The 20,303-nt window shown below is 49.8% G+C and overlaps 2 protein-coding genes across 9 annotated transcripts; one reads left to right on the plus strand and one right to left on the minus strand.

The window, feature by feature from the left end:
* Positions 1–566: 566 nt before the first annotated feature.
* LOC129694150 (zinc finger protein 239-like) lies at positions 567–19,497 on the plus strand. Of its 8 annotated transcripts, none has more exons than XR_008722964.1 (4): positions 567–691; positions 11,500–12,317; positions 14,890–15,418; positions 18,418–19,497. XR_008722964.1 is itself a non-coding variant. In XM_055630868.1 (3 exons), exons 2-3 carry the CDS (start codon positions 11,596–11,598, stop codon positions 17,305–17,307), a joined length of 726 nt encoding a protein of 241 aa, XP_055486843.1. In that variant the 5' UTR covers positions 1,156–1,311; positions 11,500–11,595; the 3' UTR covers positions 17,308–18,410. The 8 variants fall into 8 exon arrangements, 2 of the variants coding, with proteins under 2 accessions (XP_055486843.1, XP_055486842.1); XR_008722962.1 differs by lacking the exon at positions 567–691 and adding an exon at positions 1,156–1,311; XR_008722963.1 differs by lacking the exons at positions 567–691; positions 18,418–19,497 and adding exons at positions 1,156–1,311; positions 17,304–18,410.
* On the minus strand, positions 8,760–11,054 carry LOC129694149 (zinc finger protein 383-like). The gene is made up of 2 exons (XM_055630865.1): positions 10,910–11,054; positions 8,760–9,842 (listed from the first exon to the last, which is right to left on the minus strand). The coding sequence occupies exons 1-2, from the start codon at positions 11,052–11,054 to the stop codon at positions 9,052–9,054; spliced, it is 936 nt and encodes a 311-aa protein (XP_055486840.1). The 3' UTR covers positions 8,760–9,051.
* Positions 19,498–20,303: the final 806 nt, after the last annotated feature.

Here is a 20,303-nt window from a genome sequence, read left to right on the forward strand (position 1 = left end):
GACGCTCTGAGACTGTCGTTGACTTGCAACAGGTTGTACGTGTGCCACATGTCCTCTGCCTCTTCCGGCATCAGGGTGACTTGTCTACAGAGAGAGGAGAGAGGGTCAGAAGGGGCGGCGGGGGTGAGAGGAAATGGGAATTGATGGGAAGGCAGAAAGACAGGGTGAGGGTGGAATGAGAAAGGGGGGGGGGGGGGGGAGAGAGGGGGAGAGAGGGGGAGAGATGGGGAGAGGGAGAGAGAGATGGGGGGAGAGAGATGAGGGAGAGAGAGATGAGGGAGAGAGATGAGGGGGGGAGAGAGATGGGGGAGAGAGATGGGGGAGAGAGATGGGGGAGAGAGATGGGGGAGAGAGAGGTGGGGGAGAGAGAGGTGGGGGAGAGAGGGGGGGAAGAGAGGGGGGGGGTTGTTAGACGGTCACCCCGAGTCGTCCCGCTCGATCATTTTGCTGAGCAACTTCATCTCGCTCCTCCGTCACACCGACCCGGCCCCGACGTGGCCCGACCCGACATGCACCGCAGGTCCTGGCAGACCGCCGGCCCAAAACTGGTCGCCGCCATCTTTGATAGTGGCCCCGCATGCGCACTGAGGGGAGAGGACCCTCGCCGAGCCGTGACGTCCCGGACGGCCACCTGTGAACGGCCATGTTTGTTTTGGGCGGCTACTGTGACCTCATCTTGTGCGTTATGCAGGTTGGTCGGCCATCTTTGTTACTGGAGTAAGAGCGTCAGTGGGGAGGAGGAACGGGTGACGTTTCTGGGCGAGAGCCTTCTTCAGACCAAAGATCCTAGAGGAGCCTTTGTCTGCAGCTAAACTGGAGAAACTCAGCGGGTGCAGCAGCATCTATGGAGCGAAGGAAATAGGCAACGTTTCGGGCCGAAGCCCGAAACGTTGCCTATTTCCTTCGCTCCATAGATGCTGCTGCACCCGCTGAGTTTCTCCAGCTTTTTTGTGTAACCTTCGATTCTCCAGCATCTGCAGTTCCCTCTTAAACACTTTGTCTGCAGCTGCTGTGATGGGTCCCCCAGCCCCGCCCCCAACGTGGTGTAGGAGCCGCGGGGGCGGGGTCGTGGCGATGGGAGGACGGCTCCGATTGGCGGACGGTGCTGTCTGTCCGAGGGACGGGGCGACAGTTCGACCAATAGGACGCGGTGATAAGCGGCGATGGCCGGGGCAGTGCTTCTGATCACGTGAGGCGGGTCGGTGACGTGATTCTGATCACGTGAGGCGGGGTCGCCGCCAAGGATCCTATTTGGATCCTATAGCAGGTCTTTGGTCGCGGCGGCTGACGGAAGGAGCAACGGGAGCTCAGGTGGGAACAGTCACCGCCGCCGCTCGGCCCCGCGTCCTTTCCCCACCTCCTCCTCCTCCCTTCCCCACGGCGATCCTGCGGCCGGCGACCCGAGGAGCCGGAGCCCGAGGCGTGCGGGCGGGGAAGGAGAGACAGATGTATGTGAGTGAGGAAGCACCCTCTGGTTCTCCGTGTATAGCGCGCCCCTGGCGGCGGTAGGCCGCGGTACAGCGCAACTGGGCCTCCGACTGCAACGCCCCCTTGCGGCGGGAGTCCGCGGTGCAGCGCCACTGGTCCCCTGACTGTAGCGTCCCGCCGTGGCGCACAGCCTTTGTTTCTGTCTGCAGCGACCCTTATCAATTGAATCGTCTTTGGTCGTCGGACTGTAGCTCCCCCTGGTGGGGGGAGGACGCGTTGCAAGAATGGAGTTAAAGGGAAAGCGAGTACAGGAAAAGTTAATAAATTCACCAGAATTAACGGGGCAGAAAGTTGAGGAACGGGTAGGAGAGTATGGCCAAGTGAAATAGGAATGGATGTGAAAGGTGAGAGGAGTAATGAATGCACGAATTATAAGAAATAAAGTGGATGAGCTTGAGGCTCAGTTAGAAATTGGCAAGTATGATGTTGTGGGAATTACAGAGACATGTCTGCAAGAGGGCCAGGGCTGGGAACTGAATATTCAGGGTTATACGTCCCAGCAAAAGGGCAGACCCTTGCAAGGGGTGACATTGAAACAGGAGATGTGGAGTCAGTATGGAAAGAACTAAGGAATTGTAAGGGTAAAAAGACCCTAATGGAACTAATCTACAGGGTAGATTAGCCTGAAACAGTAGCCTGGATATAGGGAGGTTTCACGGCAGTCGGGTCACGACCCATGACCCGTACTGTTGCTACGCTACTCCAAATGGATTACACGCGATGAACTGCAGGTAGGCACTTACCATTGTTTCCAGCGTAGCGGGCCCATTAAAACCCGCTGAAATTGTCAATTTTTGCCTGTAAATAATTATGGAAATCGGGATAAACGTGTGAGACATTTAGCCTACTTCAGAATTCCAAAAGTGAGGAGAAATGACGGTGGATAGAAGCGAAAGCTGAAGGGACAACAACAGACAGCTTGGTGAACATTGGCCGTTTGCTCACTGCATTTCATCAACTAAGGTGTTTTTTTCTTGATTCCTTTGGCATCTAAAAAGTTTCAGAAGTGATAGATCTGGCTGTAATTTTTTTAAATCGCCCATAGTTCCCGTGGATTTTTACGTACAAAATAAAAACGCTTCTGAAGGAAAATGTAGAGCCGGATTTATCACTTCTGAGATTTTTTAGATACCAAAGGAATCAAGAAAAAACACAAATAATGCCTTACCTGATGAAATGCAGTGAGCAAATGCGATAATTCCCAATATTTTTAATTCCGATATCTGCACGGCCAATATTTATCAAGCACTTTAGTAGCTGTTGTCCCTTCAGTTCTCGCTTCTCTATACCTTCATTTCGCTTCACTTGTGGAATTCTAAAGTTTGGTACATGTCTCTCACGCTTACCCCGACTACCACAATTTTATTCAGCGCAAAAACTCAAACTTTTGCCGTTTTTTAACAGGTAGGAAAGTACGCATTTTTAGCATTAATAACATATACCGGAAGTGACGGATGTCGTCCAGATGGATTTAGCGGCTCCGTGCGTCGAGCCTCTGACCCAGTGACATTTCGTGCAACCCCCCCTATAGGGCGCAAGTTGAATCAAGAGTTAAAATTTGCATTTTGTAAAGGTAATGCTGTGGTTGTTATGGGAGATTTCAACATGTAGGTAGACTGGGAAAATAGGGTTGGTACTGGGCCTCAAGAAAGGGAGTTTGTCGAGTACCTCCGAGATGGATTCTTAGAGCAGCTTGTATTGGAGCTTGCCAGGGAGAAGGCAATTCTGGATTTAATGTTATGTAATGAACTGGATTTGATAAAGGAACTTGAGATTAAGGCGCCATTAGGAGGTAGTGACCATAATATGATGTTTTAATCTACAATTGGAGAGGGAGAAGAGTAAATCGGAGTTGTCAGTGTTACAGTTGACCAAAGGGGACTACGGAGCCATGAGGGAGGAGCTGGCCAAAGTTGACTGGAAAGAGACCCTAGCAGGGATGACAGTGGAACAACAATGCCAGGTATTTCTGGGAATAATACAGAAGGTGCAGGATCAGTTCATTCCAAAGAGGAAGAAAGATTCCAAGGGGAGTAAGAGGCTACCGTGGCTGACGGTGGGGTCGGTAAAAGAGAAGAACTATCACATAGCAAAGATGAATGGGAATCCAGAGAATTGGGTAACTTTTAGAGAGCAACAGAAGATAACTGAAAAGGCAATATGGGAAGAAAAGATGAGGTACGAAGGTAAGCTAGCCAAAAATATAAAGGAGGATAGTAAAAGCTTCTTTAGGTATGTGAAGAGGAAAAAATTAGTTAAGACTGTCCGTTGAAGACAGAAATAGGTGAATTTATTATGGGGAACAAGGAAATGGCAGATGAGTTGAACAGGTGCTTTGGATCTGTCTTCACAATGGGTGAAGTGTATCTGGGTTTTCAATAAGCCTTTGATAAGGTCCCAAATAGGAGATTAGTAGGCAAAATTAGAGCACTCCAGCAATCTATTATCTGAATGGTGTCAGGTTAGGAAAATCGGAAGTTAACAGGGTTCTCACTTAACTTCTTTTCCCCTGTTGGCAGCCGGGCAACCTTGGCAGCTTTTTAGGTTGCCAAATGACAGTTTAGGTGGTCATTTAGAAACATAGAAACATAGAAATTAGGTGCAGGAGTAGGCCATTCGGCCCTTCGATCCATTCAATATCATGGCTGATCATCCAACTCAGTATCCCGTACCTTCCTTCTCTCCATACCCTCTGATCCCCTTAGCCACAAGGACCACATCTAACTCCCTCTTAAATATAGCCAATGAACTGGCCTCGACTACCCTCTGTGGCAGAGAGTTCCAGAGATTCACCACTCTCTGTGTGAAAAAAGTTCTTCTCATCTCGGTTTTAAAGGATTTCCCCCTTATCCTTAAGCTGTGACCTCTTGTCCTGGACCTCCCCAACATCGGGAGTAATCTTCCTGCATCTAGCCTGTCTAACCTCTTAAGAATTTTGTAAGTTTCTATAAGATCCCCTCTCAATCTCCTAAATTCTAGAGAGTATAAACCAAGTCTATCCAGCCTTTCTTCATAAGACAGGCCTGCATCCCAGGAATCAGTCTGGTGAACCTTCTCTGCACTCCCTCTATGGCAATAATGTCCTTCCTCAGATTTGGAGACCAAAACTGTACGCAATACTCCAGGTGTGGTCTCACCAAGACCCTGTACAACTGCAGTAGAACCTCCCTGCTCCTACACTCAAATCCTTTTAAGACGGCTTGCATGACACGTGCGATAATTGCTCGGACGAAGTGTGCAGTTACGTCGGAATTATGGTCATATTATTTCTACTTCAAATAAAGTCACAAACTAAACATATTCATCAATCAAGACATGATATATACAACAATGACATGCAGCAAAATTATAATACAGTATCTCGTCTCTTTTTGCACGTTGCAATGAATGCATTTCTATTCTTTCTTTCCTCTTCCAAACAAAAATGGGGTTGGGTTATTCAGCGTATGATCAACCTCGGTGAGACTAAGCGCAGGCTTGGCGATCGCTTCGCACAACACCTCCACTTAGTTCGCAATAACCAACCTGATCTCCCAGAGGCTCAGCACTTCAACTCCCCTCCCATTCCGAATCTGGCCTTTCTGGCCTGGGCCCCCTACATGGCCAGAGTGAGGCCCACTGTAAATTGGAGAAACATCATATTTCGCTTGGGTAGTCTACACCCTAGCGGTATGAAGATTGACCTCCAATTTCAGGTAGTCCCTGCTTTCTCCTTCGCTTCCCAGCTCTCCCTCAGCCCACTGCATCCGCCTCTTCCTTTCTTCTTCATGCCTTCCCCGCCCCCCCCCCTCACATCAGTCTGAAGAAGTGTCTCGACCCGAAACATCGCCTATTTCCTTCGCTCCATAGATGCTGCCTCACTCGCTGAGTTACTCCAGCATTTTGGTCTACCTATTCACACAAGTTCTGTTATCCTACTTTCCTCACCCACTCCCTCCACATAAGGGACAAGTTTAGTGAGACAAGTTAAGCTTCAAAGCCAATGCATCTTTTCAATGTGGGTGGAAACCTACATGCTTGTAGGGAGAATGTGCAAATTCAACATAGACAGGATCGAACACAGATCTCTAGCATGTGAGGCAGCAAGTCCATCAGCTGTGCCACTATATTTTATTTTCCAACACACAAAAAATTATACGTTGATAACTTTGGTTACTAAAAAAAAGAAACTCCATTTTCAGTCTTAAATCTCTAAGTCTTCACATTGTGTTTTTTTTTTTTTTTGATTTTGTGTCTTTGGAGCGATTTCTATCTTTAATTTGTGTATTGATGATGTCATTATTTATTTTTCTCCGACTATATGTTTTTTTCTCTTCTGTTAATCTTTGTAAGGTGACCTTGAGATTTGAAAGGCGCCTGAAAATAAAATGTATTATTATTATTATAAAGTCAAGCTATGTACCCCTTTACAGTTACTGTATGTTTTAATTCAGTTCAAGACTATGGGCAGTACATTGGCCATAAAGTTGCTGCCTAAAATTGCAAGGGACCCAGAATTGATCCTGAATATGGGTGCTGTCTGTATGGAGTTTGCTCCATTTCGTTTTGGTTGCATGGGTTTTTTCCGGGTGTTGATGTTTCCTTCAACAAAGGTGTGCAGAAACCCTTTTCAGACTCTATATATAGATATAGATATAGATATGATATAGATATAGATATAGATATAGATAGTTATATATATATAGTTATATATTCATATATAAATATACACCATTTTGTTTTCTCATTTATAACATTGTTTACTGAGTACAGGTGCACAACCTTTTATCCGAAAGCCTTGGTACCAGACACTTTTCGTAATTCGGAATTTGCCGGCCTTCGGAATGGAAATTTTTTAGCGTAGATTTTAATGGCTGGCTCAGTGGAAGAGTGCTCGGCTCATATCCGCAAGGTCGCGAGTTTGCGCCTTGATTCCGGCAGTTCCTCGGTCGCGAATTTGAGTCTTCAATGTAGTTTTTTCTTGCAGAATAAATGTCTGTATGAAATGCAGTGTGTTGAATGAATTCCTGAATTTGTAAATGTTACCGCAGCATTGAATCACCTCTCGCACTCATGTTACCCTAGCGGGCCTACATGCCCTTAGGCGGCCTAAGGCGACATTTTCACACTCTTATATCCGTGTGCAGCAGAGGCGACGTGCGTTTGGCGCCAAACGTGAGCTTTGGTGAGCTTTGGTGTGCAGACGACATCCTGGAAAAAATGTCCAGTTTCTTCCAGGTAGGCGATATACCCTCCTGGGCAATATACCCTCCACTTCTCTTTTATGAAGGGGATTTAGTTCCCCTTTCTTTGAGGACCGACCGGAGGTTCCGCTGTCACCTCTGCGGGCCGCCCTCGGTGAACGTCCTGTCTCCCTGTCCCTGGGATAGCAGGGGGCGATCAAACAGCACAATATCCCCCTCCCCCTCCCCCTCCAACTCCAGAGGAATCCGCTCCCCGATGGGCCGCTACGGTGACAAGTGGCAGTTCGCCCACAGCCCTAGTTGCGCCACCGCAAGAACAAGACGTACCTTGCACACCATCAGGTTCTGCCCCTACGGGGAGCGTGTTCCTCTGGAGTTGGAGCGGGGCTGGGCTGGAGTTGCTGATCTGGGATCTCCGTGCTTGCAGTGGGCCTGGGGGTCGGTGTCCCGATGAGGGGGCGCAGCTCGGGCTGTGGGCGAACTGCCACTTGTCGCCGTGGCGGCTCATTGGGGAGCGGCTTCTGGTGGTACTGACGTCTCCGGCCAGTTTGCAGTTTTCTTCTGGAGTTGGAACGGGGCTGGGATGCTGCTGGCGGTGGGTCTCTGGGATCTCCGTGCTTGCAGTGGGCCTGGGGGTCGGTGTCCCGTTGGTCCTGACGTCTCCGGTGACTGGCATTGTATGCTGGCATCGACGACGTGAAGACAGTGCAAAGCCCCCGCGCCGGTGCAATGGGCGGGGAGCTGGAGAGGGGAGGGAAGGGGTCACACACATGGCCGGGAAGCAGAGGGGTGTAGGTGGGGTGAAACTGAAGGGAGCGACAATCTGCTGCTCCCTGCCCGCTGAGTTAAAAAGTTCCCACGCAAGACTCACGATACACTGTGTATTGTGAGTCTATCGTGGGAACGTTTTAACTCGGCGGGCAGGTAGTAGCATATTGTCAATTATTAACCCTCCCGCACAATATACCCTCACCTTCTCTTTTGTGAATGGGGATTTAGTTCCCCTTTCTTCGAGGACCGACCGGAGGTTCCGCTGTCACCTCTGCGGGCCACCCTCGGTGAACGTTTTCAAGGACCGAAAAAATGTCCGCTATTCGGAGGTTTTCGTTATTTGGATCTTCAGATAAAAGGTTGTGCACCTGTATTATGTTTACATATTCTGTTGTGCTGCTGCAAGAAAGGATTTCATTGTTATAACAGGGACGTGAGAGAATAAAACACTGTTGACTTACGTCACTAATGTGTTTGGTAGAACTAATGTACAGGTGGTCGGCGTGGACATGCTGGGCCGAAGGGCCTGTTTCCATGCTGTATTGAATCTAAGAGGAAATCTAAAGAAGGGTCTCTACCCAAAACACCACCCAATTTCTTCTATTTGAAGATGCTGGCTGCTCCCTGGAGTTCCCCCGCACAATTAAAGCATAGAATAGTCCAGATACAACTAAATTTAAGGTGGCTTTTGTGCTTTCGTTCTTCACTGGCTCGTCTCCAGTTGGTTCAGAATGCTGCTGCTCGCCTTTTAACAGGGACTCGAAAGAGGGAGCACATATCGCCAATTCTGGCCTCCCTACACTGGCTCCCGGTGCACTTTCGGGTTCATTTTAAGTTACTGTTATTTGTTTTTAAATCTCTGAATGGGCTCGCCCCGCCTTACCTCTCTGAGCTGCTCCACCCATACACTCCTGCCCGGTCCCTCAGGTCAGCTGGTCAGCTGCTCCTGGAGGTACCGAGGTCTAGTCGGAGGCTCAGAGGGGATAGAGCCTTCTCTGTTGCTGCTCCGGCACTCTGGAACACCCTGCCGCTGCACATCAGACAGGCCCCCTCACTGTCCATCTTCAAATCCAGTGTTAAAACGCATTTGTACTCCCTGGCTTTTGACCATGCCTGAGGCTTTGCTTCTGTTTGTGGTGTTTTTGATGTTTCTTTATTTTACATGTCTTTTCCTACTATTTCTTTTGATTGTTATTTTTGGTGTGTATTAACTTTTTTGTCAATGATTAGTGATGTACAGCACTTTGTTGCAGCTATGTTTGTTTTTAAAGTGCTCTATAAATAAAATTATTATTATTATTATTATTATTAAGTCCAGGTCAAGTCAAGAGAGTTTTATTGTCATGTGTCTCAGATTGGACAATGAAATTCTTGCTTGCTGCAGCACAACAGAATATGTGAACATAATACAGAACAGGAGATAAAAGTTCAGTGTGTCTATATACAATAGACCATATATATACACAATAAATAAACAGATAAAGTGCAATAGGCTGTTATTGTTCAGAGTTTGGAGTTTGGTAGTGGTGGGTTCACTCTTTAAATTCCATTTGGAATATTTTTGGAGGACCAGGAAACCAAGAAGCAAGAGTTACTCCAGGGAGTTACTTCAGCTCCTGGAGAGAAGGAATGGTGACATTTTGAGTGGAGACTGAAGAGAGTCTCGACTTGATACATTACCCATTCCTTCCAGCATTTTGTGTCTAACTGAACAGCGCTTATCCACGCAGGCTGGAGGGGCGGGCAAAGGCCTTGCCATACAGCGGGCAGGTAAAGGCGCGCGGGTGTGGACTGACCGGTGCTCTAGCAGGTGGTCAATGCAGGTGAACCCCTTACCACAGGACAAGCAGGGAAAGGGACACTCACCGCTGTGGGTACGCCGGTGCTGCCACAGGCTGGACCTGCGGGTGAAACCCTTGCCACATTCAGCGCACACAAAGGGTCTCTCTCCAGTGAGTATCTGCCATGGCAAAATGCTCTCCACAAACCGGGCTGGGGAAGGGACAGTGGCTGGTGTGAACCCGCTGGTGGGATAGCAGATAGGTTGAGCGAGTGAATCCATTGCAGCACTGGGCGCGGGTGTTGGGGCGCTTGCCGGTGTTGGGGCGCTGTTGCACCAGCAGGCTGGTGCAGAGGGTGAATCAGTTGCTGCAGGTGAAGGCCGCTCCCCAGTGTGCAGACGCCTGTGCACCTTCTGGTGCGTGGATGACTTGTAGCCTTTGCCGCAGTCGGAGCAGGTGAAGGACCGCTCACTGCTGTGCACCTGCCGGTGATACAGCAGCCTCGACAACCGGGCAAAGCTCTTGCTGCAGGTGGAGCAGCCATTGGGCTTCTCACCCGTGTGCGCCCATGAATCTCCAACAGGCTCAGGTGCTGCCAGGCCTTGGCACACAAGTCGCACTCATAACACTTCTCCTTGTAGTGCCCCGCCATGTGGTCCTCTATCGAATCTCAGCCCCTCGAAGCTCACCCATCACACCGAGCAGATGGGGGGGGGCCGCTCCCCGGCATCCTGGCCGCCCTTAATGGCCGCTCACGTCCCCGTCTCTCCATCTACAGCAACGGCTCCTAAACCCCGCAGAAGGGTAACACAGAGGGTCAACAAGCTGGCAAACAGGACATTACTAGTGCGTGAAAGGGGGGTGAGCGAGGGGGTGCTGCACAATGGCCTCCCACTGCCAGGGTGGCACTGCACTCGGATGACCAGAGAAGCTGCAGCGCGGCCTCCCGCTCCCAGTAGGGCGCTGCACTGGGAGGACTAGAGGTGCTGTAACAAGCCCTTCAATGGACGGGTCGCTGTAGACAGAGATACAAAGACGGTTTTTCGCGACCTCTCGCCCCCAGGGGGGAGCCACAGTCGGAGGACCAGAGGCGTTGCACCACGGCCTCCCGCTGCCAGGGGGTGCTCCAGTCGGAGGACTAGAGATGTTGCACCGCGGCCACCCACCGCCAGGGGGCGCTACAATCGGAGGACCAGAGATGTTGCACCACGGCCTCCCGCCGCCAGGGGGTGCAACAGTCGGAGGACCAGAAGGCGCCCAGACCTAACATTCACCCCCACGCCTCGGGTTGCCGGCCACAGGATCACCTTCGGGAAGGGAGGAGGGTGTGGGGAAAGGACGCGGGGGTCGAGCGGCAGCGGCTGTTCCCACCTGAGCTCCCGGCGCTGAGAGCAGGCCTTGTCCCTTTGGTCTGCATCACGTGACTGATGGCCGGGTCCCGCCCCCTCCCTCCCTTCCCCCCCCCCCTCCCCCCCCCCCCCCCCCCACTGATGGGCAGTGCCAGTGGCCAATCGGAGCAGGTCCCTCCCCCTCCCCTCATTGATGGGCAGTGCCAGCAGTCAATGGGAGCAGGTCCTGCCCCCTCCCTCCCCCTCACTGATGCGCAGCACCAGCAGCCAATGGGAGCCTGCCCCGCCCCTCCCCCCACTGACGGGCAGCGTCCTGCGTCTCCTGAGTTGATGTCACAGACCAGGTACCGCCCCCTCCTTGTGTCCGACCAATCGGAGCCCGCTCCTGCCGCAGGTGGCCGCGTCCTATTGGTTGATCCGTTGCCCAGCCTCTCGGGCAGACAGCGCTCTCCGCCAATCGGAGCCGCACATTGCCACGGCATGGTCGGCTCTACACCGCATGGTGGAGGGTTCATGCAAGCTCCACACAGTCAGCGTCAGTAGTCGTTCTTCCCGTGCTACCCCAGGCATTCTACAACATAATCTTTCACTGCTCTACACGGGATAGTGCATTTGTTGCTCTTGCGGCTGGGTGTGAATTGGCGATTTCTCCCCCATCCCCTTGACCCCCCCACCCACTTCCCCCTCCCCCCCCCTTCAAGCACTAATTTGATCGTGTGTTAGACGATGGAGCTCACTGTTGGCTTCTGTCGTCGTCCCACATGTTGACAGAATTGTAGCCCGATGTGTCACAAAGTGTATCGCGTTGTCGCTTCCAGGGATCACCACGAGGAGGCTTCTGTCATGATCCCCAAACACTAGTAATGTTCATGTGTTAGTAATGTCCTGTTTGCCAGCTGGTTGACCCTCTGTGTTCCCCTCCTGCAGGATTTAGGAGCCGTTGCTGTGGATGGAGAGATGGGGACGTGAGCGGCCATTGAGGGCAGCCAGGGTGCGTGCTGAGCTTCGAGGGGCTGAGCTTCGATGGAGGACCACATAACAGGGCACAACAAAGAGAAGCGTTATGAGTGCGACATGTGTGGCAAGGCATGGCAGCACCCGAGCCGGCTGGAGACCCACCGGCGGGTGCACACGGGAGAACGCCCCTTCGACTGCTCCGAGTGCAGCAAGCGCTTCAAGACGGCGAAGGACCTGAAGTCCCACCGGCGTTTGCACACGGGTGAGAAGCCCTATGGTTGCTCCACCTGCGGCAAGAGCTTTGCCCAGTCGGCGGGGCTGAGGGATCACCGGCGGGTGCACAGCTGTGAGCGGCCCTTCACCTGCTCTGTCTGCGGCAAAAGCTTCAAGTGGCCCACGGACCTGAAGGTGCACAGGCGCCTGCACACCGGGGAGCGCCCCTACACCTGCAGTGACTGTGGCAAGGGCTTCACCCGCTCCAGCCACCTGCTGAGGCACCAGCACACCCACACCGACGAGCGCCCCTTCATCTGCGGCCAGTGCGGCAACGGCTTCACCCGCTCCAGCCACCTGTTGAGGCACCAGCATACCCACACCGGGGAGCGCCCCTTCATCTGCGCCCAGTGCGGCAAGGGCTTCATCAGCTCCTCCAGACTGCTGTCCCACCAGCAGCTGCATGTCGGCAACCGTCCCGTCCGGTGTGTGGAGAACGCTTTTCCATGGCCTCCCACGCCCTGTCTCACCAGCGTGTGCACACCAGTGGCCACCCCGACACTGCCCGTACTGCGGTGAGGCATATGACAGCTCATGGGGGTTGCTGCCGGTGAACAGCTGCTCCCACTGCGGCAAATGTGTCAAGAGAGCACGGAGGCTGCGGGAGCACCAGCAGCTACCCACCGGAGAGAGACGCTTAGTGTGTGCTGAGTGTGGCAAGGGTTTCACCCACATGTCCAGCCTGTGGCATACCATATAACCATGTAACAATTACAGCATGGAAATGGGCCATCTCGGCCCTTCTAGTCCGTGCCGAACACGTATTCTCCCCTAGTCCCATATACCTGCACTCAGACCATAACCCTCCATTCCTTTCCAGTCCATATAACTATCCAATTTATTTTTAAATGATAAAATCGAACCTGCCTCCACCACCTTCACTGGAAGCTCATTCCACACAGCTACCACTCTCTGAGTAAAGAAGATCCCCCTCATGTTACCCCTAAACTTCTTTCCCTTAATTCTCAAGTCATGTCCTCTTGTTTGAATCTTCCCTACTCTCAGTGGGAAAAGCTTATCCACGTCAACTCTGTCTATCCCTCTCATCATTTTAAAGACCTCTATCAAGTTCCCCCTTAACCTTCTGCGCTCCAAAGAATAAAGACCTAACTTGTTCAACCTTTCTCTGTAACCTAGTTGCTGAAACCCAGGCAACATTCTAGTAAATCACCTCTGTACTCTCTCTATTTTGTTGACATCCTTCCTATAATTAGGCAACCAAAATTGTGCACCATACTCCAGAATTGGCCTCACCAATGCCTTGTACAATTTTAACATTACATCCCAACTTCTATACTCAATGCTCTGATTTATAAAGGCCAGCACACCAAAAGCTTTCTTTACCACCCTATCTACATGAGATTCCACCTTCAGGGAAATGTGCACAGTTATTCCTAGATCCCTCTGTTCAACTGCATTCTTCAATTCCCTACCATTTACCATGTATGTCCTATTTTGATTTGTCCTGCCAAGATGTAGCACCTCACACTTATCAGCATTAAACTCCATCTGCCATCTTTCAGCCCACTCTTCCAACTGGCATAAATCTCTCTGTAGACTTTGAAAATCTACTTCATTATCCACAACCCCACTTATCTTAGTATCATCTGCATACTTACTAATCCAATTTACCACATCATCATCCAGATCATTGATGTACATGACAAACAACAGTGGACCCAACACAGATCCCTGTGGCACCCCACTAGTCACTGGCCTCCAACCTGACAAACAGCCATCCCCCATACTCTCTGGAATCTCCCATTCAGCCACTGTTGAATCCATCTTACTACTCCACCATTAATACCCAACAATTGAACCTTCTTAACCAACCTTCCATGAGGAACCTTGTCAAAGGCCTTACTGAAGTCCATATATACAACATCCACTGCTTTACCCTCATCAATTTCCCGAGTAACCTCTTCAAAAAATTCAAGAAGAATAGTCAAACATGACCTTCCAGGCACAAATCCATGTTGACTGTTCCTAATCAGACCCTGTTTATCCAGACGCTTATATATATTATCTCTAAGTATCCTTTCCATTAATTTGCCCACCACTGACGTCAAACTAACAGGTCTATAATTGCTAGGTTTACTCTTAGAACCCTTTTTAAACAATGGAACAACATACGCAGTACGCCAATCTTCTGGCACTATTCCTGTTTCTAATGACATTTGAAATATTTCTGTCATAGCCCCTGCTATTTCTACACTAACTTCCCTCAATGTCCTAGGGAATATCCTGTCAGGACCTGAAGACTTATCCACTTTTATATTTTTCAAAATTGTCAGCACTTCTTTTTCTTTGAATCTCATAGTATCCATAGCTACTCTACTTGTTTTCCTTAACTCACATAATTCAATATCCTTCTCCTTGGTGAATACCGAAGAAAATAAATTGTTCAATATCTTCCCCATCTCTTTTGGCTCTGCAGATAGCTGTCCACTCTCTAATGGACCAATTTTACCCCCTCGTTATCCTTTTGCTATTAATATAGCTGTAGAAACCCTTTGGCTCTTTTCAATTTTTACTATTTCCTTTCAACCGAACAGGACACAAAGTTTCTGTACTCTTAAAATTTCAACTTTAAATGTCCTCCATTTCTCTTCCACATCTTTCCCATAAAACAAAATGTCCCAATTTATTCCTTTTAAATCCTTTCGCATCTCCTCAAAGTTAGCCTTTCTCCAATCAAAAATCTCAACCACAGTGGTGAGAGTCCCTCCCCCTGCCCGTCCTGTGGTAAGGGCTTTACCCGTCTTGACCACATGCTGGATCACCGGCGAGTCCAAACCGGCCAGTACCCATTCACCTGCCCGCTCTGTGTCAAGGCCTTTGCTCGCTCCTCCAGCCTGCTGGCACATCACGACATGGCTCTGTTTATGGTGGACACAAATATGTTGGATGGAATGGGTAACATTTTGGGTCGAAACCCTCTTCAGTCTCGACAGCCATTCCTTCTATCCAGAGATACGTTGGGCTGAAGGACCTGTTTCAGTGCTGGGTGACTAGTGTAGATGGGGCATATTGGTCGGTGTGGGCAAGTTAATAATAATAATGCATTTTATTTATGGGTTCTTTCAGGATTCTCAAGGACACCTTACAATTAATTCAAGCATGAAACAAAAACAACATATACAGCAACAATACACAATTCGGAAAGAGAGCAACGGCAGCCAATCCCGCCAGCGTTCACTCTCGCCTCCAGCAGCCATGTTTTCCGAGCCATCTGCAGCAAACCAATAAAAATAAAACAACATTAAAGAATTTAACATAAAAACCCCCAACATGTTCCCACTGTGAGGAACGGCAACAAAGCCCAGTCCTCTTCCTCTTGTTCACCCATGGTTGGGCCTATTAGGCCTCCGCAGTCGCTGCAGCGGCGGCACAATGTTACAGGCCCTCTCGCCGGATGATGGAGCTCCGGTGTCGGGAGTGTCACACGGCGACCTGGGTAAGGCATCGCCTGCTCCGTGATGTTGCTTCAGCGCTGTGCCGCTGCCAAAGCCGAAGATCTGGCTGGTCCCGGCAGGAAAGGATGCTCCAGGCCCATTGGTAGGCCGCGAGAAAGGGTCGAAGACGCGGCTCGGAGGAAAGCCGCAACTTCGACCAGGTAGGGTCCGAGAAATACAGTTTCCCCCTTTCCCCCCCCCCTCCCCCCCAAAAACCTCCAAAATAAAAACTTTTAAGACACTAAAAACAAAAAAAAAGGGTGAAAGGGACAACCAGCTGCAGGCAGAGCAGCCATACGCAACGGCGCTCCCTCGAAGTTGGGCTGAAGGCCTGTTTCAGTGATGGGGCATGTTGGCCAATGTGCGCAAGTTGGGCTGAAGAAAGGGCCTGTTTCCATGCTGGGTGACGTGTAGATGAAACATGTTGGCCGGTGTGGGCAAGTTGAGCTGAAGGAAGGGCCTGTTTCTGTGCTGGGTGACTGTGACTTATTCAGTTTCGTAAATGGGAGGTCAGTACCGCTCGGTGGGGGCACTGCGAGCTGGCAGCCCTGCCAGCAGCGATTCAGTTTTTCAACTTTTTTTTTGTTTTAATGTGTGTTTTTAATGTCTCTCGGTGTGTCTTGTGTGTGGGGGGTGGTGTGTGGGGGAAACCGACTATTTCCATGTCGCCTCCCCCTTGGCCTAACATCGATCGGTGCGGGTGTGTATGCGTATACACACTCATTCACGTACACACACACACGTACACAGACACACGTACACGCACCGATCACAAGGATGTCCTTCCTCAAATTAGGAGTCCAAAACTGAACACAATACTCCAGATGTGGTCTTACCAGAGCCTTATACAACTGCAGAAGAACCTCTTTACTCCTATGCTGAAATCCTCTTGTTATGAAAGCCAACATTCCATTAGCTTTCTTCACTGCCTGCTGGACGTGCATGCCAACTTTCAGTGACCGGTGTACAATGCCACCCATGTCCCGTTGTACCTCCCCCTAACCTAACCCAATTGAGATAATAATCTGCCCCCTTGTTTTTGCCACCAAAGTGGATAGCCTCACATTTATCTATATTATACTGAATCTGCCACGCATCTGCCCACTCACTCAACCTGTCCAGGTCACCCTGCAACCTCCTTACATCCTCTTCACAGTTCAGACTGCCACCCAGCTTTGTGTCATCCGCAAACTTGCCAGTGTTGCTCCTAATTCCGTCTTCCAAATCATTAATATATATGATAAACAGTTGCGGCAGATTAAGTTTAATGTGGATAAATGTGAGGTTATCCACTTTGGTAGCAAAACAGGAAGGCAGATTACTATCTAAATGGCATCGTTGGGAAAAGGGTAAGCACAATTGGATCTGGGGGGTCCTTGTACATCAGTCTATGAAAGTAAGCATGCAGGTACAGCAGGCAGTGAAGAAAGCGAATGGCATGTTGGCCTTTATAAAACGAGCAAAGAGGTCCTTCTGCAGTTGTACAGAGCCCCAGTGAGACTACACCTGGAGTATTGTGTACAGTTTTGGTCCCCTAATTTGAGGACGGACATTCTTGCTATTGAGGGAGTGCAGCATAGGTTTACAAGGTTAACTCCCGGGATGGCGGGACTGTCATATGCTAAGAATGGAGCAGCTGGGCTTGTACACTCTGGAGTTTAGAAGGATGAGAGGGTATCTTATTGAAACATATAAGATTGTTATGGGCTTGGACACGCTAGAGGCAGGAAACATGTTCCTGATGTTGGGGGAGTCCAGAACCAGGGGCCACAGTTTAAGAATAAGGGATAAAGCCACTTAGAATGGAGACAAGGAAACACTTTTTCTCACAAAGAGTTGTGAGTCTGGAATTCTCCGCCTCAGGGGGTGGTGGAGGCTGGCTCTCTGGATACTTTCAAGAGAGAGCTAGATAGGTCTCTTAAAGATAGCGGAATCGGGATATGGGGAGAAGGCAGGAACGGGGTACTGATTGGGGATGATCAGCCATGATCACATTGAAGAACCGAATGGCCTACTCTGGCGTCTAATGTCTATTATCTATCACAGGTAACAGACTACTGACTGACATCTACAAACTCACTGACGCCCAAGGCTATCTGGACTACACTGGCCACCTCTGTGCCCAGGATGAAGTGTTCCAAACCAGGGCATCGGAGATATCCTCATTCTTTAGGAAATGGGGGTTCCCCTCTTCTACTATAGATGAAGCTCTTATCAGGGTCTCTTCTTTATCCTGCAGCTCCACTCTTACCCCCCCCCCCCCCCCCCCCCCCCCCCCCCCACTCATAACAAGGACTGAGTCCCCCATGTCCTCACCTTCCACCCTATCAGCCGTTACATACAACAGATAATCCTCCGACATTTTTGCCACCATTGGCCACATCTTCCCATTCTTCAATTTCAGGTAGTCCTTGCTTTCTCCCTTTTCCCCTTCCCTTCCCAGGTGTCCCACAAGCCTAATGTCTCTGCCTTTTCTTTTTCCCACCTCAATATCAGTCTGAGGAAGAGTCTCACCCCGTTACGTCGCCTATTCCTTCTCTCCATAATAAATGGTGCCTCACCCACTGAGTTACTCCAGAATTTTTGTCTACCTTCGGTTTTTCCAGCATCTGCAGTTCACCACAAATTGGACGGGCCTGCAGTGCGGCAGATCACCACATGGTGGAAGTATTGACAACAAATTGGTTGGGCCTGCAGTGCGGCAGATCACCACACAGTGGGAGTGTTCACAAATTGGACGGGCCTGCAGTACGGCAGATCACCACACGGTGGGAGTGTTGACCACAAATTGGAGCGACCTGTTATACAAATTCACTACACATTGGGAGTGCTGTCTGCAAATTAGACATAATTGTGCTCTTTACTGCAAAATGGTTCCTTATTGATCTGTGACCAGTTTCCTTTCCCTATAATGCACCCATTGCACAATGCCAAAGTTTGTAAAAGCCCTGAAACCAGTGGAGATTTGGGATGAAAATCAAGGAACTACAGATGCTGGTTTACAAAAAAATAGACAGTGCTGGAGTAACTCAGTGGGTCAGGCAGCATCTGTGGAGAACATGGATAGGTTATGTTTTACAGTGCTGGAGTAACTCAGTAGGTCAGGCAGTATCTGTGGAGAACATGGATAGGTGACGCAGTTTGCATACCTTCCAAACAGATCCACGGATGACGCGGTCTCCCAGGTTCTGCACACCACTCTCTCAACTTGACAGCCAGAAGGTGGGCAATGTGAGGATTCTGTTCATTGATTTCAGTTCAGCTTTCAACACCATAGTCCCCACAGACTTACTGAGAAGCTGCTGGGACTGAACACTCCCCTGTGTGCCTGGGCCCTGGACTTTCTTACCTGCAGGCCCCAGGTGGTCAAGATGGGGAGACATACCTCCAAACCTCTCACCCTGAACACAGGGTTGTGTCCTCAGTACTCCCATGACTGTGTGGCCAGGTTCAGCTCCAACCCCATCATCAAGTTTGCTGATGACACTGGTGGTGGGCCTGATCTCTGATAACGATGAGAGGGCCTACCTGGAGGAGGTGGCTGATCTGCCACTCTGGCGTCACTCTAGTGAATGTCACCAAAACTAAGGAGTTGATTGTCGACTACTGTGGATAGGGTGAGCAGCTTTAAATACCTGGGAGTCCACATCACAGAAGATCTGACATGGACAACACACGCTGCCACATTGGTGAGAAAGGCAAGGCAGTGCCTTTACCACCTCGGGCAGCTGAGGAAATTTAGAGTCTCTGAGAATCCTTCAGTGCTTCTACTAAAGGGCTGTAGAAAGCATCCTGTCTGCTAACAACTCGATCTGGTTTGGGAACAGCTCTGCCCAGGACAGGAAGGCTCTGCAGAGAGTAGTGAGTTCGGCCGAGCGCACCATGGGAACTACATTCCTCCCTCCCCTTTGCAGGACCTATACACCAGGAGGTGCAGATCCAGAGCCAGCAACTTAAGAAGGACTCCTACCACCCCAGCAATGGACAGTTCCAGTTGCTACGGTCAGGCACACTGTCACACTGTGAAAACAGAGAGGATGAGATGGAGTTTCTTCCCACAGGCCATCAGAACTGTAAACTCTAATCTCACCAGGGACTAATTTGTTGTGTTGTGCCTTTTAAAAAAAAAATGTAAATACTGGTTCTGTTCCATTCTTTTGTTTTGCACAATCCCGCAAGCGTTGCCACATTCATTTCCCTGTACATCTTGTTTGTGTGACAAATAAAGTTGACGACGTTTCACAGAGTGCTGGAGTAACTCAGCGGGTCAGGCAGCATCTCTGGAGAACATGGATAGGTGACGTTTCACAGTGCTGGAGTAACTCAGTGGGCCAGGCAGCATCTCTGTAGGACATGGATAGGTTAAAAGTGCCCCCATCTACCTACCAGTTGCACGGGTTTGGCTCACCTCATCTCTTCAGCATTCCTTTTATCTACATCTTCAATCTGAAGAAGGGTCCTGATCAAAATGATGCTTGTCCATTCACTTTGTGCTGACGAAGATGCTACCTGATATGCAGAGAACCTCTCGCTCTTTGTTTTTAGACCTAATTATATTCCCTAGTTGGGTCTGTCGAAGGGAAAGTAGTTTAACATTTGTGGACACTGTTTCAAGTTTACAATCTGCTAATCCTGCCCCTTCTGTTCACCCTACTGTAGTTTTTAGTCCGTCTGAATCCATATCTGGTTTAGTCTGAGTGGGAACTGCCACAGTCTATTTCCTGTTCCTCTCCCTGTGAAGGGGTGACATTCAGTTTCCACGGCGTATCTCCAAAGACTGGGCCCCACTCTGCTGGAAGTGTCTTCTGTGGTTACACATTCCCTTCCCCATGATGCCAAATGTTCTTAGGACCTGGGGGAAAATCCTTCCCCATCGCTGTTCGTCTGACTTAAGTCATTTAATTCAAAGTATTTCACCCAGTTGTAGAGTCTGTGTGAAGTTCTAAATGTTTTGAACTGACTGCACGTCCCTGTTTGTGCACAGGGTTTGATGCCCATAGTAAGAGTTACAGCATTGGGCAACGCAGTCAGGGAGTTCACTGCTTG

Source organism: Leucoraja erinacea, unplaced genomic scaffold (genome assembly GCF_028641065.1).
Source record: "Leucoraja erinacea ecotype New England unplaced genomic scaffold, Leri_hhj_1 Leri_558S, whole genome shotgun sequence".
Taxonomy (NCBI): domain Eukaryota; kingdom Metazoa; phylum Chordata; class Chondrichthyes; order Rajiformes; family Rajidae; genus Leucoraja; species Leucoraja erinaceus.